The sequence below is a fragment of the Macrotis lagotis genome, chromosome 5 (genome assembly GCF_037893015.1).
Source record: "Macrotis lagotis isolate mMagLag1 chromosome 5, bilby.v1.9.chrom.fasta, whole genome shotgun sequence".
Taxonomy (NCBI): domain Eukaryota; kingdom Metazoa; phylum Chordata; class Mammalia; order Peramelemorphia; family Peramelidae; genus Macrotis; species Macrotis lagotis.
In genome coordinates this window covers 217073194-217093616 of record NC_133662.1, presented here as the reverse complement: position 1 = coordinate 217093616, position 20423 = coordinate 217073194, and the positions used below count along the sequence as shown (strand labels likewise).

Here is a 20423-nt window from a genome sequence, read left to right as displayed (position 1 = left end):
CCGGTCTCCTTTGTGGAGAAGAGGCAGCCAAGCTGAGGGGGGCTGCTGTGTAGGGCAACTCGGAACACCACCCTCCTTTTCCCCCAGGCTGGGCTTAGAATGAGGTCAGTCTTGGCCCGGAGCCGGCCTAGGCGGGATGGAGGGGAGTGGCCTTTGGCTGTGGCTAAAATTAGAAACCTGTGTGGGTGGCTTTCCGGGTCCACCTCCCACCGGCTTCCTCCGGGGCCCTAGGGTTTGGAGGTGGGACCGGTCCTTTCCCTGCCCCCTTTTCCCTGGGTCCCACCCCATCCTTTGGAAGGGACAGCCTGGCCCAGCAGGAAGCTGAGGAGGTGGACTGTGGAGGTCATGGTTGAGAACAAATTTTATTGTTTGCAGAGTCTTCTCCTTTCTCCCCCACCCCCCCAACACAAACTTGATGTGTCATCTGTAGCTGGGAAGAGGAAGAGGAGGGAATGGCTTGGTCTGGAAATCTTTCCCTCCAATCACCATTTATCCTTCCCAGAAGAGAAAGTAGCTCAGTGGGATTCTTCTTTTCAGTGCTTGGAACGACACAGGCTTGACTGATGGCTGGGGGCTAGGGCTGAGAGAGAAAGGTCTCCTCAAAGCTCATTTCTCCAAGGTGGCTCCACTTGCTCCTGAAGGCCGCTTGCCAGGGGGGCATGGTCGTGAGGCTGAATTTCTAGAAAAAGGAGGAAATGCCAGGTGGGCAGAGAAAGGTTTGCTTTGATCCTTGGCTTGGGGTGTGACCTTACCTGAGGTAGAGGGGCCAAGGCTCAGGGCGCACAGTTGTTGCTGTAGGGTCTGCTTCTCTAATTCCAGGTTGGGGAAGGGGCACCCAGTGTAGCCTCCGCGTTCTTTACAGAACTCCAGAAACCTAAGGAAAGTAGGAGGGGAGGGACAGTGACATCTTGTGTTCATTGTAGGGTTTGATTATCCTCATGTGACACTCGGGGAAATTGAGTTTCAGAGATTGTGATTGTTTTTTGTGGGGAAATGGGGGGGGGCTAGTGATTTGCCCAAGGCCACATAGTTAATATCACGTGTATCACGTGTCAGGCTGGATTTGAACTCAGGTCCTCTTGGATGGTGCTCTATTTACTTTGCCTCCTAGCTGCCCTCTTAAGCCGCTATTGCATTGCCTGCCATGTCATTGATACTGTCCTACCCTCTTCCCTAGACTCCAGAGTAGAGGGGAATGTCCCCTTCCTTTCACCCTTCCAGCTCCCACTAGGCCATAGGAATTGTGAGAGGAAGGGACTAAGGACTTATGAGTGAGGATAGGGGAGGCCTTGTGATTTGGCTTCTCCAAGATCCTGATGTCCCTCACATCTTCCATTCAGGATCCTGGCACAGCAGCAGGGGGTTCCCCACGATAATAAGTAGGGCCTTAGCCCGGGTCACGGCCACATTGAATCTCTGCAACAAGGAAGGAAGAACAAGGTTGGGGGGGGGTAGGACTAGAGCTATCTCCCCAAGCCTTAAATTCATCACTCTCTGCCTGACCTTGGGATTTCGGAGGAAGCCCAGATTGAAGTCAAAATCCATCTGGACAAAACTCTGGCTGCTACGGACAGTGGACACAAGAAGAACACTCTTCTCTTGGCCTTGGAACTCTTCCACGGAGCCCACCTACAAATGAAATGGGGGATTGAGGAAGGGGAGAAGAGATGAGAAATCCAGACAGTCCATTTGGAAAGGCCTCAGAGTGTGTAGAAATGCTGAGCTGTGGGGCAGGGAATGGAACTACCCAGCCACGAAGGTGAGGATCAGAAAGGTTGTCACCTTCAAATCCTTGATGTTGTCAAGTCCCCGAAGTTCCTTATCCAGCTTGTTGATACACTGGTAGATCTTTTCCACCTGGAAAAAAAAGAAAAGTGGGTACTTTAGCTGACCGAGTCTCCATCTCTTTATCTATCAGGGAACATACATGATTAGATGATTTTATCAAATCTCTTCAAGCTCTAAGACTTTTCTTAGTGGACTTAGGAAAGGAAGTCACATAGTTTGTTTAGGACCGTAGAACTGCCACCATAGCAGAGTCATTTCCTACCGACTCATGAGCGAATATGGCATGAAGATGGGCTTTGCTTCTAGGAAGCTCAGTTCACCCTGCTGGGGTTTGAGGTCTAACCTGTTTCCTGTATGGGGAAATAACTCCCACATGCTGGGGGCTCAGTCGGCCTTGCCCTTTCTTAGGTGATGGGGTGAGAAGCTTCTTCAGGTAGGAAACAACTGTAGCTGCCTCCTCTGAGTTGAAGAAGGATGGGCTGTTTTCTTCACGGTCATCCTTGCCCATCACACCATGAAAGATGATTGGGAAGCCCTGGAGTAAGGAGTGAATGGAATGAAATCAACCCAAATTAGTCCTGCCTTCTCTCCCCATCACTGGGACAAATTGCAGAGATGTTGCACCCAGGACTAAGTGAATATTTTCTGCCTTCAAAAATAGTTCTTTGACCAAGACAGGGTGACTACATCTCTCATCAGGGCTGAAAAGGAATTGGAGATACTCTCCCTACACCCCCCCCCCCAAGACCCTATACATGCTTTGATTCCTGAATATTTGCTTCCTATTGAGTTGCTCCTTTCTGGTGAGAAGCAAGCCTTATTATAAGAAAACTAGCCTAGAATCAGGAAGAGCTAAGTTCTAGTCTTTAATAACTCACTAAGACTCAATTGCAAAGTAGGTGCAGACCCAAATTGGCAAAAATAAGTTTACTTAATGAGAAACTCCAACACCTTCCCCATAAAAAATTTCCTTTGTAACAAAAATCCAAAGAAGAGGCAGCTAGGTGGCACAGTGGAATAGAGCACCAGCCTTGGAGTCAGGAGAACCATGAGTTCAAATCCGACCTCAGAAGCTTAACAATTACCTAGCTGTGTGACCTTCAGTAAGTCACTTAAGCCCATTGCCTTGCAAAAACTAAAAAAAAAAAAAAATCCAAAGAAACAGTCGATATGCTTTTCACAGATGAAGACAATCTGAGTGACGTTGCCCAACCCTCTTCTTCTAGAAACCATCCTTCACCCCCGCCAACCTGGTGAGGCAGCCCTTCCCAACGACAGTATCGTTCTCTGTCCATTTGATCAGCACAGGCCTGTAGTTCACCATCATAGTACCGATTATTAGGGATAAACAGGATGTCAGGGTGAGACCTGGGAATCGATGAGGGAAGGGAGACAGAGGAAAGGAAATGAAGGCATAGGTCAGGAACACGATCAGTCTTTTAATGAGTTGTCCTAATGCACAGGTCTGACTCAAAATCACTTAAAAAACCCTAACATTTAAAATCTTGCACCATCTAACTCCACCCTTTTCCAAGTCATTATTTCTACTTCAACTCATTATACTTTGGCCAGAGAACTACACCCTCCTGTCTTCATGCATTCAAGGATTCACTTGCTTAAGACTTCCCTGTAACTGGAATACATTCCTTCCTCACCTTCACTCTTGAAGACTTGGCTTATGTGCCATGAGCCACCATTGCGTCCATGATGGCCCCTCATGCCTACTCCATTGGCCATCATATATTAATGTGTGTTCATACTTAGCTATGTATGTGCCCAATTCCCCCATTAGACTGTAAGCTCCTTAGGGGCAGGAACTATTTTTCACTTTTGTACCTCATGATTGGTTCCTCATAAATCCCATGTGACATGGTTAAATCTTCTAATATAATCCCTTTTCTAACCTCTCTATTCTCCTGAAATGGATAAATGGGAACATGTACCTCCACTGACTGGAGGCGGGGGGCCTTTCAGGAGCAATCATATGACAACAGTTGTTCCCATGCCTGGGCCAGTAGGAAGTATTTTGAGTAGGAAAAAAGCACTAAGCAAGATAGAAGTCAGAAGGCCGGTATTATTGTCCTCATTGTCGTGCTTATTAGCTATATGGGCAAATCATTTAACATTGTCTGTTTTTCCATCTGCTAAATGGAGATAATGATGGGTATTCTCACAATCTCACCAAATGGCTACAAGGACTAAATGAGATAGTAGTGATGAAAGTTTTATGGTTTATAAAGTGCTCAAATGATATGTTGGTTATGATTATTTTTGTGGAAAGACAGTTAAGAGATCAACAGAAAGAGATTGTGGTAGAAAGGAGGTGAGGTTTAGTGAAGAGAGAAGGGAAGCAGTGAATCTTGGAGGAGATACCTGTAGTTGCGTAATAACTTGGTAACCAGCTGAGGGTTATACCCCTGGGGCCCCTTCTTGTACAGAGGGTTGTATTTCAGAAGCCGTTCCAGTAGAGAAACACCTGTGTGAGGATCATTTAGGGATACTGGTGAGCTGTGATGGGATAGGGAAGAGGTTATTCCTAAATTATTGGGGAGAAGGGAAGGCATGAGGTGCTTTGTTTTCTTGTGGTGGTCCATTTCCTCAGAAAACCTAAGATCCCTTTGCTGGAGGCTTGGAGGGAACATGATAACTCTCTTCATGTATCAGGAATTGTCATATGGAGAAGGGAAATCAAGTGAGTCCATTCTCCCCCTTACACACACACACACACACACACACACACACACACACACAGATTATATGACCACTTGCTAGGAATTTGGCATCACTTCACTTATGAGTCAGGCAACAGGAGCTGGAGATAATGTTAGGATTTATAAAGTCATCAGAAGGCAGGCCCACATTAAGATCTTAGATTCATCATATCGAAATATTCTCCCAATCATGCCTACTTACCCAGCCCATGTTTCTGAGCGAGGGAGGATCGTAACACAGGCCCCAACTGCTGGGGATCTCCAGCCAGGACCAGTTGTCCATCTGGGATGGACAACTGGTCCCTAATGTTCAGTAATCCTGAAGAATATAGAGGCAATAGAATGGTGAAATCTGGGAAATTTTCAGGGCTAAGCAAAGGGAGAGCTTCCCAGCTGATTGTCCAGGACCTTGCATCCTGTTTCCATGGCCCCTCATCTCACCCCCAGTATTCTCACCTGCTATAGCCACAAGGCACTCTGGTTCCACAGCATGACCAGCCTCATCAATGAAGACATGTGTGAAATGACCAGAAGGGAACTCAGCTGACACCAACCTGGGGATATCAAGTGGGTCAAACTTCAGTCAACCAACACCTCCTTTTCTCTCTCTCTCTCTCTCTCTCTCTCTCTCACACACACACACACACACACCTTACCTGGCAGCAGTGACAAGAGTGGTGATGAGAACTCGGTATTTCTGCAGCTTCTTCTTGGCAGGGTAAATGTACATCCCTTTCTGTGGGTCCCAATTACAGCAGGACTAGAGGGAGGATCAGGTAGGGTAAGCTTAGGGTCAGCCTGTCTTCCCCACTGTCACCCCTAGCTCTTCTGAACTGATGATATCTGCCTCCTTCTATTGGACTCCAGGACCTACTACTTATGGGACATAGACAAGAAGAAATCTAATCTCCCTGGGACTCAGTTTCCTCAGTCATAAAATAAAGGCCAGTCTATATGCTTAGTTCTAACTCTCATAAGACTTCTGTCCACCTTACTTTCCTCCTCCCAGGATGTCCCAGACTCCTTCTCAATCGCCAGTCCCATCCCAGTCACCTTGATTTCCTCAGGCACAAAGTGGATGTCCCGACTGGGTGCTAGGAGGCGGTAGATGGAACTGGATAAATGGGGCCGGAGATTCTTACATAGCAGGTCAGCTGCAGAGTTGGACGGGGCACAGGCCAGGACATGGGCATTTGGCAGGAGCTTCACCACCTGGGGGTGCAGTATTCTTCAAAAACTCCCCAACCCCAGACCCCCAGGGGGGTAGAGTGAGAGAGAGAGCACAGATCCAGTTTTTTTTTTAATTTTTCCAGGTCTGAGTTTCCCCAAGGGCAAAGATACGCTTGCCCTATGACCTATGAAGAATTAAAATTTGGTGAGCATTTTCTTGTTTTTTGGAAGAATAGGGTCTGTTTTGAAGGGAGGAAGAGCAGTACAAGAGCTCCTGGAGACCCTTATCAGTGGGCTGAGATCCTGAGAATGTGCCAGGACAGGTGCCATGTAACCTGATGGGACCCTCCCCATTACAATCCCTTCCCTAGATAGTTCAAGGGCATTCACTTCAGGAGCCTGGAGGGGGCGCCAAAATCTTGGGAACCAAAGATGGGGTGGCAAGAATTCAACAGAGGTTGAAAGTCTCTAGGAGGAGATTGTTCTAGCAGGACCCAGACCTGCTTAATAGCCTCCACCAAGGTGACAGTCTTTCCAGTCCCTGGAGGTCCAAAGATGATGTAGGGAGTGGGGCGGGAGGTCCCCATAACTATGTGCCTCACGGCTTGCAGCTGTTCAGGATTGGACTCCAGATTCCGGTCATATAGCCTTGGGGAAAGATAAGACCGGGAGGGCAGGTATGTGGGGTTGACACCTTTCTTTTGGTGGACTCTTGAAATCCAAGGCTCTTAAACTCTGGATAAGATGCACCTCCTCCCCATTTTCCCTTCTGTTTCTCTCTATTTCTAGTCCTTCCCCCAACTTTATCCCCCAAGCTCAGCAGTCCCAATATCCCTCCCTCTGTATCCCCACAACCCAAGACGCTCACGAAAGCTGAAATTTGGGAGGCAGGAGTGGGACCACACTGGGGTAAGAAGGAAACAGCAGTGGCTCCAGCATGTGGGTCTTTGCCAATCCCAAGGCCCGGTGTTGGACTCGAAGGGGTTGCCGGTTGAAGGTGAAGGTCACCTTAAAAGTCATCCCATTCACAAACCGGTCTAGGAGTCTAGAAAAGAGTAAAAGAATCAATCAGGGGTCACACAAGATTTAGATGAACACTACACCTCTTCCCTCTATTTTTCCCAGGATTTTTTTTAAAAAAACTCCCACATCTCCATTGAGAGAAGTTCAGACTTAACTTGGTTTTTCTAACTCTGATCTCAAGCTAAGAAAAAGACCTTTGTTATAGCTCCAGCTTCCCCCTCACCTACTTCATCTGTGAAGAAGTCCATTTATTTCCCTAATTTTACTTCCCCAGGACCCAGGATGAAAAGAAATCCTGCTCCCATTCCCACCATTTAATACCAGACTTCCTCATTCCTTCCCCCTTACCCTGGAGAGAAGCTCAATTTGACCCGATCCAACTCCACCCTATGCACGTAGCCCTTATAGGTGATCACGTCCTGGCCCTGGTCTGAGGTTGGGATAGCAAATAAGTGATCCCCTCGAAGCACAGAAGGACGGTTCTCAGCTACTCCAGGAACCTGGTGAGAAAAAGCAATTGGAAGTGATTTGGGGAACAAGGGTAGTTACAGAATTCTGGCTTCTTAGCTAAGTTGCTGAAATTGTCTTGCCTTCATAAGCCTTATTTTTTTTCTTTGGATTTTTGCAAGGCAATGAAGTTAAGTGATTTGCCCGAGGTCACACAGCTAGGTAATTATTAAGTGTCTGAGGTGGGATTTGAATTCAGGTCCTCCTGATTCCAGGGCCAGTGATCCATTCACCATGCCACCTAACTGCCCTGATAAGCCTTATTTCTACCTCTCCCCAATCCTTTTCTTAGAGTACAAAGGCAATTAGGTGGTACAATAGATAAGTGCAGAGCCTGGCACCAGCAAGACTCATCTTCCTGAGTTCAAATCTGACCTCAGATACTTCTTAGATGAATGACCCCGGGCAAGTCATTTAACCCTATTTGCCTCAGTTCTTAATTTGTAAAATGAGCTGGAGAAGGAAATAGCAAACCTTTCTAGTATTTCTGCCAAGAAAAGCCCAAATGGGGTCCCAGAGAGTCAGACATAGTGAAAAATGACTTAACAATTAGGTCTAACACCATCTTCCACTCTTCATTTGTGCTTGAGCTTTAAAACCCTGCTCATATTTAGGAAATTCTCCCTAATTCTACCCATTTTCACTCCCTACAACATTCTTTTATTCTGTGTATCTGTAATCATTATTTCACAATTATATTTGCACTATATTATTCCACACTTGTTTCTAGGTTAATCTGCATGATGTGCGGTTATCAGTGTGCTTAAATAAAATACATGAATGTACTTTCCTTTGTACTTACTGATTGGCAATCTACAGGACGGAGATCCAAGCCTTCCCTCTCTACCTCCCTACTTTCTCTTGTACTGGCTAAGGAACCTCCAGGGCAGAAATCCTTCTCTGCTTACCCACTTTCACTTGACCCTATCACAAAAATCTGACCTCCAAGGTGAGGAGTGGGGGGTGTCGGTCCTTTGGGTCCCAGATCATGGGGACAGACTCCAGGTCATAGTGGCGGATGTCTTGCTCCATCTGCATCTCTTCCAGGTGTAGAAGCAGGCGAAACTTCTCCTCATAATTCCTCCAACTTAGTGTGGTCTCCAGTCGGCTTCTAGGATAGAAGGCAGGATATATCAGCCTCCCCCCCTCCAATATCTTCTAGCCCCTCCAGATTGCAGCCTTAGGTACAAGAGGCAGAAGAGAGGAGTAGAATAATAGAAACTGAAAGAGGCCATTTCATCCAAACCTCTCATTTTATAGCTTAGGAAACTGAGGTTCAGGGATTCCAAGAAACCTCATCAACATCAGACAAGTAGTAAGAAAGTGGTAGAGGAGTAGCAAGAAGAATATAGTTGGGAGGGAGGGGGTGGTAACATTAATAACAAGAGCCTATGTCTATATGACACTTTAAGGTTTACTCTATATACTATCCCATTTGATACTCTCAGCAACCAATTGAGATAGCACAAGTTTTATTATTCCAGTTTTAGAGATAAGGGAAATGGAGGCTCAATGAAGTCTAGTAGCTTGCAGAGTTGGGTGTCCACCCCAGGTATTCTGACAGCAAGGTCTGGGCTCCCTTTCCATTAAGGGGGCCTTAGCCATACAGCAGTTGCTTCTTCCCCATACCCAGGCATTATGCTTTCCCATTTTAAATACCTGGGTGGAACCCATCTGTCAATCTGGCTACATCCTTCATTGCTGTCACTCACAATCTATCCATGTCTTTCTTCTTATACTGTGTCATTCTTTTTCATGTCTTTACATAAATTCCTCCATGAGAACTCTACCCTATACCTTTATTCTGGACCTCTTAATGCTATTTCCCAACTGGTTCTTAAAGACTCAAATTCCACCAAGAGGGAAAAAATGGAGGTGAAAGGAGTGGTAAGAATACACATGACTTCTGGGGAGATGGGTCTTGAGGGAGCAAAAAAGGAAAGAGAATAATGAAGCAGAACTGAACTAAATAGATAAATTTGGGTGGGGGTGGGGGGCAGTGAGGCTGGGATTGGAGAGTTAGGTACATACTGAATCTTAGCCACATCATTATGATGGCTGAAAGTGTTTGACTTCAGGAGTTGTGGAAGCAGCTGCTTTAGGTTGCTTGGGCATTGGTACTTTTGAAGACCCAAGGTCATCTCCAGGTCATATCCCTGACCCCTGCAGGGATAAGGGAAAAGATATCATAATAAGACAACCACCATGGATTAATTAATCCTTCTTCTGAAATAGTAGTTAGCATTCCCATTGCAATGTAAGGTTTGCAAAGCACTTCAATTAATTTAGTCCTCTCCTCACCAATATCCCCAAGTTAGATATAATTATCATCTGTTTTATAGATAAGGAACCTCAGACAGAGAGGTCACCTAGCTAGTTTGCCTCAAACTTCAGTCTTCCTTTCTGCAGGTCCAACACTGTCCACTGTACTACCTGTCTAAAATAAGCATTGCCGGGACAGCTAGGTGGCTCAGTGGATAGAGTATCGGCCCTGGAGTCAGGAGTACCTGAGTTCAAATCTGGCTTCAGATGCTTAATAATGACCTAGCTGTGTGGCCTTGGGTAAGCCACTTAACCCCATTGCCTTGCAAAAAAAAAAAAAAACATGTCTAAAATAAGCATTGCCTGCACCAGCTCAGTAACAGTTAATAGCTAGTCATTATCTCCACTTTAAAAATGAAAAAAATTGAAAGTCAGAGTTTAAAATAGCTTGTAATAGACCATGAGAAAATTAGCAGTGATAAATACACAACTGACTTTTGGCTTCTCCATCCCAGGAGACAGGGAGTTGGTTGGGAAATCTCTACCCCTGAAGAGGTGGTTGTTACCTGTCAGGTCTCTCCCCATCTTCCACCCTGCTGGTTAAAGCAGGGTGTGGTGTAAGCCGGCTGCGCCGGTAGGGAGCTGTAGGTTTCAGTAGTTCAGCCAAGGGGCTCCGGGCCACAACAGCAAGGAATCGGGCAATGTGGAAGATAGTTGGCACCTCTATTCTTGATCCCAAAGGTCCCTGCAGCTCCCACAGCACCGTTGCAGGGTAATAGCCCACATAATCAGTCTGACAATGGACATGGAGCTCATGAAAGTCACCTGGGGGGGGAGGATATTTTGAATGTATGAGGTGGCACCACCAACTGAGGGTCTTCCTTCATATCAGATCTGCCATCAGTGACACCCTACTCCCACCTTAACCAGACACCCTGTCTTTGAAAGCCACTCTCCCCAACAAACAGATGGCTCCTCCCCTGCAAGATCATCTCGTCCCTATCAAGGGTCTCTTGAAAACCTTTCCCTAGAGCAGAGACCTCTTCCCAATCAAGAAGTCCTTTTGCCACACCCCCCTCACCAGGATGAAGTGTGATCGGCACATCTCCTTGGATCTCTGACTTGAAAGTAAACTGGGAGACCCGGCAAAGTGGAATGATACGGAGCAAGTTGACTGGATAATTTCCCCCATTCTGAAGTCTCAGGGTCAATATCACCTTCTGATCCAAATTCAGGTGAATAACGAGTTGCCCATCTCGGCCACTTTTGACTCCTTCAGCCTCCACGTCCACACCATGTTTCCCACGACTGTATTCAGTCCTGGAAGAAGAAAAGTGATGTCTGATGATTGTGTGAGGTTGGGAAGGAGAGAGGGAAAGGTGGCAGGGGTAGAATCCTGAGAGAGTAAGGGAAGAGGACAATGCCCTCCTTAGAAATCATACTAAAAGGGCGGCTAGGTGGTGCAGTGGATAAAGCACCGGCCCTGGAGTCAGGAGTACCTGGGTTCAAGTCCGGTCTCAGACACTTAATAATTACCTAGCTGTGTGGCCTTGGGCAAGCCACTTAACCCCATTTGCCTTACAAAAAAAAAAAATTAAAAAAAAGAGATCATACTAAAAAAAAAATACAGGTTAAATGAGTGTTCATCTGTGAAAGAACCAAACCGATTCTGTCTTATGAATAACATCTACTCGGTGACTTAAAAATTCTATAATCCTGTAAAAATTTTGCTCACATTATTCTGGGAAATTGGATAGTGCAACCACAAAACATTGTGGTACAACTTGTAGTTGGTTGGTATAACTTGTGGCTAGTATGCTATAGTACTTCATGGTTTGACCAATCAGAAAGAAGAAACACCTTTGTTGCTCAAGATCCCATAACATGATTTTGTTCCTCATGCCATTTAAAGACCTTGCACCTACTGAAGGGCCTGGGATCCAATTTGTTATGCAATATGTTATGTTAATAAATCCATATGGTCAGATTTCACTTTTTCAGTCTCTTCATCAATTTTATTTGAGATTGTTTGGGCGAGTCAGCCAGGAGGTTGAGAGACAGACCCTAGCCAGAGAAAACCTCTCAGAACTCCATAGAGTGCACCAAAGGACTTCTACAAGGGTGGATGGAGTTTGGATCCCCACCTTGACTACAATCTTAATTTTCAAATCTAAGGTAAGCATCTACTTCAGCAGAGGAGACTCTTAAAGGAATAAAACCATGGGAAGGCACTTTAGGCAATAATGGGATGCAGTCGGTTAGCAAGTAGCACACTGAAAGGAATTCTAAAGGAAATCCCCTGAAAAAATTTCAATTATTTTGGAACCAGGGGAAGCTCCTAGTTCAATCAAGAATGATTTTTTTTTAAAGTAAACTATTAAATTGTGACATTTAGTCTAAAATCTTCATATGAATATCCCCTTAGGGAAGTTCTTATTGCCATGAGAACAGGGGAAACTTCCTATTCAGAAGGGGATGACTTAACTGTATAAAGACTCGTCTAAACTTATTTTAAAAAGATATAGGGGTGGCTAGATGGCATAGTGGATACAGCACTGGCCCTGGAGTCAGGAGGACCTGAGTTCAAATCCGGCCTCAGACACTTCATAATTACCTCATTGCCTTGCAAAAACCTAAAAAAAAAATAAAAAAATAAAATAAAATAAATAAAAAGATCTAGATCTGACCCAAAGAAGGGACTTTCAATTATGGCAAATGAAAATTTTTGATATAGCTTTTAGAAAATTGTGCACTCTAACATATTGACAGGGCTTTTTTCTTTCTTATCTCCCACTGACTTTTTTTTTTTATGATTTCAATGGAAGGTAAAAGAGAGGAACTTTGCCAGCAAGTACAGCTGCATGTCTGTTTTATGCTATCTCTGTTTTGTGTAAATCAAACCAATGTCTTCTTGTGTCCTGATCGGTCAAAAGAAAAAGAATGTAAAAAAAAAGTGAAAATTTTTGAGGAGCTTCTTTTAGAAGTCTTCAAAAAGATTCATACTTTTTGTCTCCATCTCTCTGCATTTCTATCTCTGTTAAGAAGTCAGACAAGAAACTCAGAGAGGAATCTTTGTTCCAATCTGATGGAATTTATGACATTGTAATATAACTAGACAATAAATTTGTGACTGAAACATTAGCTGATAAAAAGTTACATGAAAACAATGCTTAGACTTCTTATCACTCTTTCCCTGGATTATGACAGATTTATTGCAAGGAAGGAAGGTGGTTGACTGATAAGAGAAAGCAGTTTATAGTTTAAATTTCTTTGGCACTTAAACTTTTTCTTGACCATGAAAAGAGAGGTTTAAGAAAGCAGAGAAAGGAGGAAATTAAGTAGAAAACTGAAGAAAGAGTGTCTTTATATTGATCATATGAGTGGAGCTTAATGTGAAGAAAAAAATATACAACTTGGAAAAGGATTTGAGTAGGTTTGAGTCTATTGAAATTAAGAAATATTTTACAAACTTTTAGAGAAATGCCTCTGACAAATACTGAATGTTTTCTTCAGTACCTCCTCCCAGTTGACTTAGTATTACAAAAGGTCTTAATAACTGCCAACTACGTGACTGATGTAAATGGTTATACTTTTTAGACATTAAGCATCCTTTTTCTCTTTTAATATGTAACTTCTGCCTGTCACATGCCCATCCTCTTTGCCCTTCTTCATCATCTTAAGCCTCAGGATAGGGTATGATGTGTCACAAGTCCACCCTCTAAAGGTATCTGCAAGTGTTGATTTGGGTCTTTGGGTGATTTAAAAGGAAAGAAAAAAGTCTTGAGAAGACTAATAATAATAACATCTACCTAGCAGGGCTGTAATGAGAATAATATGATTATAAAATACTTATTATAGTGCCTGGCACTATAATATAAATCTTATTAAGTATAAGAACGGTTTCTAATTGAGGAAATATAAGCAATGCCTATAGAAAAAGTAATTTTTTTTGAGCTATTAAAATAATGCAATTGAAATGTTGGAAAACAAATCTTAACCTCTCACCTCTTTATTCATAATTATTGACTTTAAAGCAAATATACTGAAGTAATATTTAATAGGGTGTGTTTGCTTTAAATTTCCTGTAGGGAGACAAAATTAACAAAATCCCTTAAGTTAGCCTTGTCTGTGATAGACTTCCTGTTTGGATTCCATCATAAGATTGGATTGACCCTACTAACCACATATTGGGAGAGTCTGAAGAATGGAAGTTTGAGGACCTTGAAGACCTCCCAACCAAAGTAGGAAAACTGACAAGTTTGTTATAATGACAAGTGGGTTCCATCTATGAGAATTATGAAATTTTATCTGCTAATAAATTTACATCAATATATAACTATTCACTAAATGTATGAGCAAGTATTCCTTGTACATGTGTGAAAACTCCAGAATGTAATAATTCTTAATTTATAAATGAAAGATAAATGAAATGTCCTTAAATTGGCTTATGGTTAACTGTTATTAAAACAGAAGAAAATTAATAATCAGGCTCTAAGCTGTAATAAGATGAAATTTTGCTACTTAAGTTAAAATCTTGTGGGACTGTTTTCTAATTGACTCATTTCACCCATTGTAATATTTTTCTTTGTGAACAAGAAATTTTCCCTCCTGTTTAATTCTGAGTCTGGCTTTTGCCATATGTAATAATGTATAACTCTAATACATGACTGACTTTTAAATATGACTCAAACCTTAAATCAAAGCAAGAGTTTTTCTCCTGTTATGACTTCAGGTCAGTCTTTGCTCTTGAGGAGTCTTAATATAGTCATAACCATGTGCTTCCTTTACAAAGAGAGGCCATCTCCAGTCATCCTGTTGTTTACATATTAATCCAACACCAGAGATTGTAAAAAGTACACAAAATGCAACAGGTTATATTACAAACCCAACTGTTAAAGCAAGATGCAGATAGCCCTATGGTAGAACCCTCTTCTTGGTTTTACAACTATGATCAAATAGGCACTCACTTTTCTAGACTTCATAATTTATTTTTGCTTTGTGTTAATAGAGATTGTATTACTTAGTATACTAAAACTTGCTCAGAATTAATTCTTAACAATCTGATGATGGCCCAAGATATTGGTTGTGACTGTACAACAAACTTTTAGCAATTGACATTGGATGTGATCCATGAAGAATAGATTGATTGCCCAATAATCAAAGGGAATTGAAAGAATCAAACTGACTCCAACTTGTGAATAATATCCATTTAGTGACTTAAAATTTCTATTTTTCCTAAATTTTTCCTCACATTAATTTGTGGAAAATTGGATAGTAAAACTATAAAATGTTCTGGAATAACTTGTGGTTAGTTAGCATAATTTGTGGTTAACACCCTCTGGTACTGTCACACTTTAACCAATCAACAAGAAGGAATGTCTTTGTTGCTTGAGATCATTTAACCCGATTTGCTCCTCATTACTGATTATAAGAAAGTTTTGATAACTGCCACTCGAAGACCCTAAGTCTATTGAGGGACCTTGGATTCAATTTGTTGAACTAACTAATCCTTATTAGTAAATCAATATGCTCAGATTTCACTTCCTTAAGTCTTTTATCAATTTTATTTGTGATATATGTCACCTACAAAGGAGGTTTCATGTCCTTGGTGACCTTGCTTAAGGACTTAAGTCCCAGAGTTCCCATCAATTCCCCACCTGATTGTTCCTGATCTCTTTGAGGTAATGGAGCCCCTTATTAAAGCCCCTTGGGGCTCACCTCTCTGCCACTTAAGGTGGGAAAGCTGGCAGGAAGTAAGCTCTGATTTGTCCCAACAGCTTTTTTCCTCCTCCTAGAAAAAACTCTATCTCAGAGGCAAACCACTCTCATCTCCTCTCATTCACTTTTATATCATTTTAGGAAGAGGAGGGGAAAGCAAGGAAGAGAGAAGATTAAAAGAGAAAATCTCATCCCTCAGTAATTTATTTCTTCCAACCTGGAAGCTGTCCAAGATAAGAAACCAAAAAGAGGAAGACAGGGCAGATTTGAACTACAGAACTTGCCCACCCAGCAGTCCTTGGTCCTTATCATCTCTCATCTCTAGACACTGTTTCCAACTCCTACATACCGATCTTGAAAGATCTTTGCCAGTTGGGATTTTGTCTTCTTGGCTCCTGGAGGTTTGATCTCCCTGAAAACTTTGTCTTCCTGTTTCACTTTCTTCTTCTTCTTCTGTGGGCAGGGAAGAAGAAAATCAGTCAAGAGAAGAAGCACCATTAAGATCTCTCCTCCTTAAACTTTCCCTTCCCTCCCTCCTCCTAAGGATATGAGGTGGGATATTAAAGGATGAATTTAGGTAAGAGGATTTCATTGTCTCACCTTGTGATTCACCTTGCAAAATTTGACTTTATCTTTGGTGACCTTAGCTTGCCCATAGAAGCGCATCCCATAGAGCATGGAGGAGAAGGTAGGCACAGGATCTTCAAAGTTCCCCTGCTCCCCATGGCTACTACAGGTCCTAAGACTAGGAAATGAGAGTAGGTGAGGTTAGGGTCCAGTATAGGAAGGGTCATCTAAGGATCCAATATGTTGCCAAGTCCTGTCTATTCTATCTTCATAATACTCATACAGCTAGGTGTTGCAGTAGATAGCACTGGCCTTGTAGTCAGAAGGACAAGAGTTTGAATCTGAACTCAGACACTTGACACTTACTAGCTGTGTGACCTTAGCCAAGTCACTTAACCCTGATTGCCTCAAATCTAGGACCATCTCCAGGGGTCCTGATACATTATCTGAACACTGGACCAAATGGCTCTGGAGGAGAAAGTGAAGCTGGTGACTTAACTCAGCAACCCCTCACTCAAATCCAATTCATGTGCTTGTCATAACATAACCACCCTGACTTCATGTCTTCTTTGAGAATGAAGGACAAAAACATCATCATCATCATCATCACTTAGATACTCTCTTCTCTCCTCTAACATTATTACCATCCTGGCACGGACCTTCATCACTTCATTCACACCTGATTTACTACAATATGGTTGAATTCATGTCTCCAGTCTCTCCCTATTCCAGTCCATTCTGCAATGTAGTGATTTTCCTAAAATACAAATCTAATTTTGTCACCTCATAACCCTCCCCCCCATTTATAAACTCCAATGATTCCCTATTACCTCCAGGATCAGGATTAAATATAAAATCCTATTTGACATTCAAAGACTTTTCTACCCTGACCCCTTCCAACATTTCTAGTCTTCTTACTCCCCCCAGGTACTTTCCTATTCAGGGACACTGGCCTCCTTGTTGCTCTTTAAACAGGACACCAGCTCTCCTGATTCCGTGCATTTTTACTGGCTGTCCTCCATGCCTGGAATTCTTTGCCTCTTGGCTTCCTTCAAGCCTCAGATAAATTTCTACTTTCTTTGAGACGCTGGTTAGTGCTTTCCTTCTAAGATGATGGCCAATTTATCTCGTATAGAATTGTTCTATCTGCTAGGCTACTTATTTATTTATGTAGCTATCTCTTGTTTGAACAAGTTGCTTGCATATTGTCTCCCATTGTGGCTTAAGCTCCTCAAAAGTAGTCATTTTTTTTTTTTGCCTTTCTTTGTATGGCCAGCCTTAAGTCCTATGACTGGTGAGTAGTGGGTGCTTAATTAATGATAGGATGTCTTGGAGGGAAGAAGCAAATTCCTTTTTACAACAGCTAGGTGTGGAAATGGAGAAGATTTTAATGTACCATTATGTCCTCAAAATCCTAAAGAAAACCATTACCTTCTCCCATCACCCAGCAGTGGAGACACAGGAATGGCCCTCAGACTAGAGTTAGGGGAATTCATATAGCAGAATGTAAATACAGGTGTCTAAGTCTGAAAATGTATATTGTGAAATTTGACCCTAAGCAAAATGAACTATTAAAAGAACAGAGTAGCGCAGAAGGAGGACAAAGGTAAAAAGATTAGAGGGGTTTTTTTTTTTGGGGGGGTTAGATCTGGTTTAGATAGAAAAATAAACAATAGAGAAACAGTAGAACTGGGGAAGGGAATGTGAATGGGCTCCAAGACCCCACAGTATTTGTAAAGGAAGAGCCTCATGGCCAGTCAGTCAAAGGAAGACACCCAAAGGGGTAGAGAAAAGGCTCAAATAGGCAAGGACTCTAATCCCAGTGGGAACTAAGTGGGTACTGAGAGCACTAACTTGGCCACATTTGGGTCTAGGGGTTCTGGAAAAACATAAATACCCCAAAACAGACCAGGCCTAGAGTCCAAAAGTGAAGTGATAATAGAAAGAGTTCCTAGAAAGTTCTCTGACTCTTTATCTAGAGAAATCAGAGGACCTAAATTCTAATGCCAGTTTAGTCACTGTGTAACCTTTGGCTAGTGACTTTCAATCTCTTGGACTCGGTTTCTTTATCTGTAAATTAAGGGGATTGGAGCCCTTTTCTAAGCTCTAAATCTTTGGCAGTATCAAATGGCACTTGTGATTTACCTTACCTAAGTATAATTGTGTGTGTGTTTAATAAAATTCAAATCAGCAGGCATTTTAAAAGTGCTAATTCTGTCTGTGCTGGGAAATGGGCAAAGGAGAGTCTCCCGGCGATGTCGTTTTTTGCGGTTCCAGTGCTGAGGTTCCCAGGGAGAGAATGGATCCCGGCTGCCTTGTCCCCACCCCACCCCCACTCTGTTTCTGTATTTAATAAAATTCAAGTCCAAAAGCATTTTCAAAACTCGGAGAGGCAGAGGTAGCCTTGGGGTTCAGTGCTTTGCCTCTCCCCCTCTCCCGGATCGATCCGGCGCTTTGCAATCCCTCTAGCCTCCTCGGGCGAGCCGCGGACGGGTGGGCGCAGGGCTCGAGGCTTCTCCTCTCGGGCTCCTGCGACCTTGGGGGGCGGGGGAAGCCTGGATGCTGGGTGCGGGCTGCCCAAAGCGCTAGAGCGGGGCAGATGGGGGTGGGGAGGGGCAGTGGGGGAGGACCACGGGAGGTCCGCGCGCTCCCAGGGGGCTGGGGCCCGGGCAGGACGGGCTGGATCGGGGCGCGGGGGGCGCCTGGGTGGCTTTGGGCCGCCGCGGGGAGGAAGCCCGAGTGCGCCCCAGGGGTACCTGCTCTTGAAGTCTTGGTTGTAGATCTCCCGCAGGCGCTCGCGGTCGCTCTCCTGCTCCTCGCCCCGGGCGGCCAGAAAACTCTTGAACCTCAGGCCAGCCTCTCGGAGCTTGGCGCGGGAGAACTTTTTGGTCATCGTGGCGGTCCGGAAGGGGCCCGGGCCGGAGCGCGGAATGAAATGAAACTGAAAGTCCCCGGCGCAAGAGGAAGTCCCGGGGCTGGAGGTCGGGGCCGAAGTCGGGCTGCGAGGGCTCCGGAGTCCGGCCGGGAGCCTAGTCCATCCTGGGCCGCCTTCCCCGAGCCTGGCTCCTCGGCTCCCGGCGTCTTCTCCCCTCCCCCTCGCCCATTAACTCTTTGCTAAGGAGCCTGACCCCTCCCTCAGGGCCCTCCTCTCACCCAAGCTCCCTCCCCTGGCACCCAGCCCGAATCTGGGACGCTGCGGGGCTGGGGGGCCCCAGATAAGCCCGGAAGGAGTGGGTGCCTTCGCGCCTCGCTCCCGTGGCACCCCAGCTCTCCCTCCCCACCCCAAGGCCTCTGGAGTTTATTTGACAAGGGGGGGAGCAAAGGTCAGGGCAGAGCCCGAATCAGCTGTCCGGTCTAGACTGGCCAGCGCGCTAGCTCGCTGGGACCCACCTTCCTCCATCTATCCCCGGGGCTCAGCCCCAGCCTGCGGCTCTTAGACTCAACTCCTGGGGCAGGGGAAAGCCGGGATGCTTTGCGGGGCCAGAACTGTGAAAGTTTCCGGGGAGCCCCACGGACTTTTTTGACTTGCATCCCACAGCCCGGCTTCCCATCCCCGCTTCGGACCCCGAGCCGCGCCCGGCTCGTGTTCATTCCTCCACGGACACTAGCGGCCCCACTACTGCAAGCTCCTTGAGGACAGGGTGTGCAGCGGGTCGGTTGGGCAATACGTGGGTAACCGCCATATCAGCGCCAGTTGGAGAACAAGAACAGGATGCAAAGTACCAGGCAGAGTCCTTCAGGACGAGATAAAATTAAGACAAGCAAGAACTAACTGGCACTGGATGTGCGCGGGGGTGGAGAGCCGGGGAGAGAGACGGAGCAGGGATGAGCCAGCCAAGGTGGTGGGGGGCGGGGGCCCTTGGGGAGCCCCGGACCGCGCCTGCTGGCCTTTTCTTGGTCTCCCAATGTGCTGGGAGGGAGACCGATCTTTTTCGAAGAGGCCTGTATCCTCCACCTTCCCTAGTGACAAGCAGCTCAGCCTCTCATCCGGGAAGATGGACCATGGGACCCCAAGTCAGAAGGAAACTAACCCATGTATGACAAATAGAGCGGGAAATGGAATGCCTAAATATTAACATAATCCCTGGCGATAAAGTTAAGTTCCAAGGAAAAGACTGGGGGATTTCCCAATACTTTCCTTGCGCTGTCACCTCCCCTGGTGGGGGAGTCAGTACCTAAGCTAGGAAGGACGGGGAAAAATGCTGAACTAAGGCAGGACAGGGAACTACCTGTTACTAAGAGCTTTGGAACGAGAGGCAAGTGCAAAATTTTCTGTCTCTCCTTTTCCTTATCTGTAAAATACTAGGGGAATGGAGGAGAGTAATGTTCCAAAACCGGCTTCTTGAGGAAACTGAGGACCAAAAGAAGGTAAATTATTTGATCAAGCTTACACATAGCTGGTAGGGATAGGATTGGGAATTCTATGTGCTCTTATAAACTCAAATTCGGCTGTCCACAAAACTTCTCTATAAATCAACTGCCCCTCCCCCTTACCCTTCCTATCTTGTGATTTAAAAAAATTTTATTGATTTTTTATTTTTTGCATCATTTATATTTTCCTGCTTTATCCCATCAGAACCACTCCATACAATACTTTTTTAAAAAGAGAGCAAAATATCAGTTTAGCAGAATTAACATCCAGACAACATTTCAAACATTATACTCCTCCACTTCTTC

The 20423-nt window shown here is 44.6% G+C and overlaps 1 protein-coding gene across 2 annotated transcripts; it reads right to left on the bottom strand.

Annotated features, from left to right (window-relative positions):
* Positions 1–323: 323 nt before the first annotated feature.
* MOV10 (Mov10 RNA helicase) lies at positions 324–18867 on the bottom strand. Of its 2 annotated transcripts, XM_074188455.1 has the most exons (22): positions 18503–18866; positions 15780–15924; positions 15529–15632; positions 10543–10781; positions 10028–10286; positions 9231–9362; positions 8142–8310; positions 7041–7192; positions 6538–6714; positions 6170–6317; positions 5553–5711; positions 5156–5259; positions 4956–5053; positions 4702–4818; positions 4162–4264; positions 3039–3156; positions 2132–2323; positions 1783–1857; positions 1504–1629; positions 1328–1416; positions 753–874; positions 324–679 (listed from the first exon to the last, which is right to left on the bottom strand). In XM_074188455.1, the coding sequence occupies exons 1-22, from the start codon at positions 18637–18639 to the stop codon at positions 600–602; spliced, it is 3045 nt and encodes a 1014-aa protein (XP_074044556.1). In that variant the 5' UTR covers positions 18640–18866; the 3' UTR covers positions 324–599. The 2 variants fall into 2 exon arrangements, with proteins under 2 accessions (XP_074044556.1, XP_074044555.1); XM_074188454.1 differs by having other exon boundaries at positions 324–874; positions 18503–18867.
* Positions 18868–20423: the final 1556 nt, after the last annotated feature.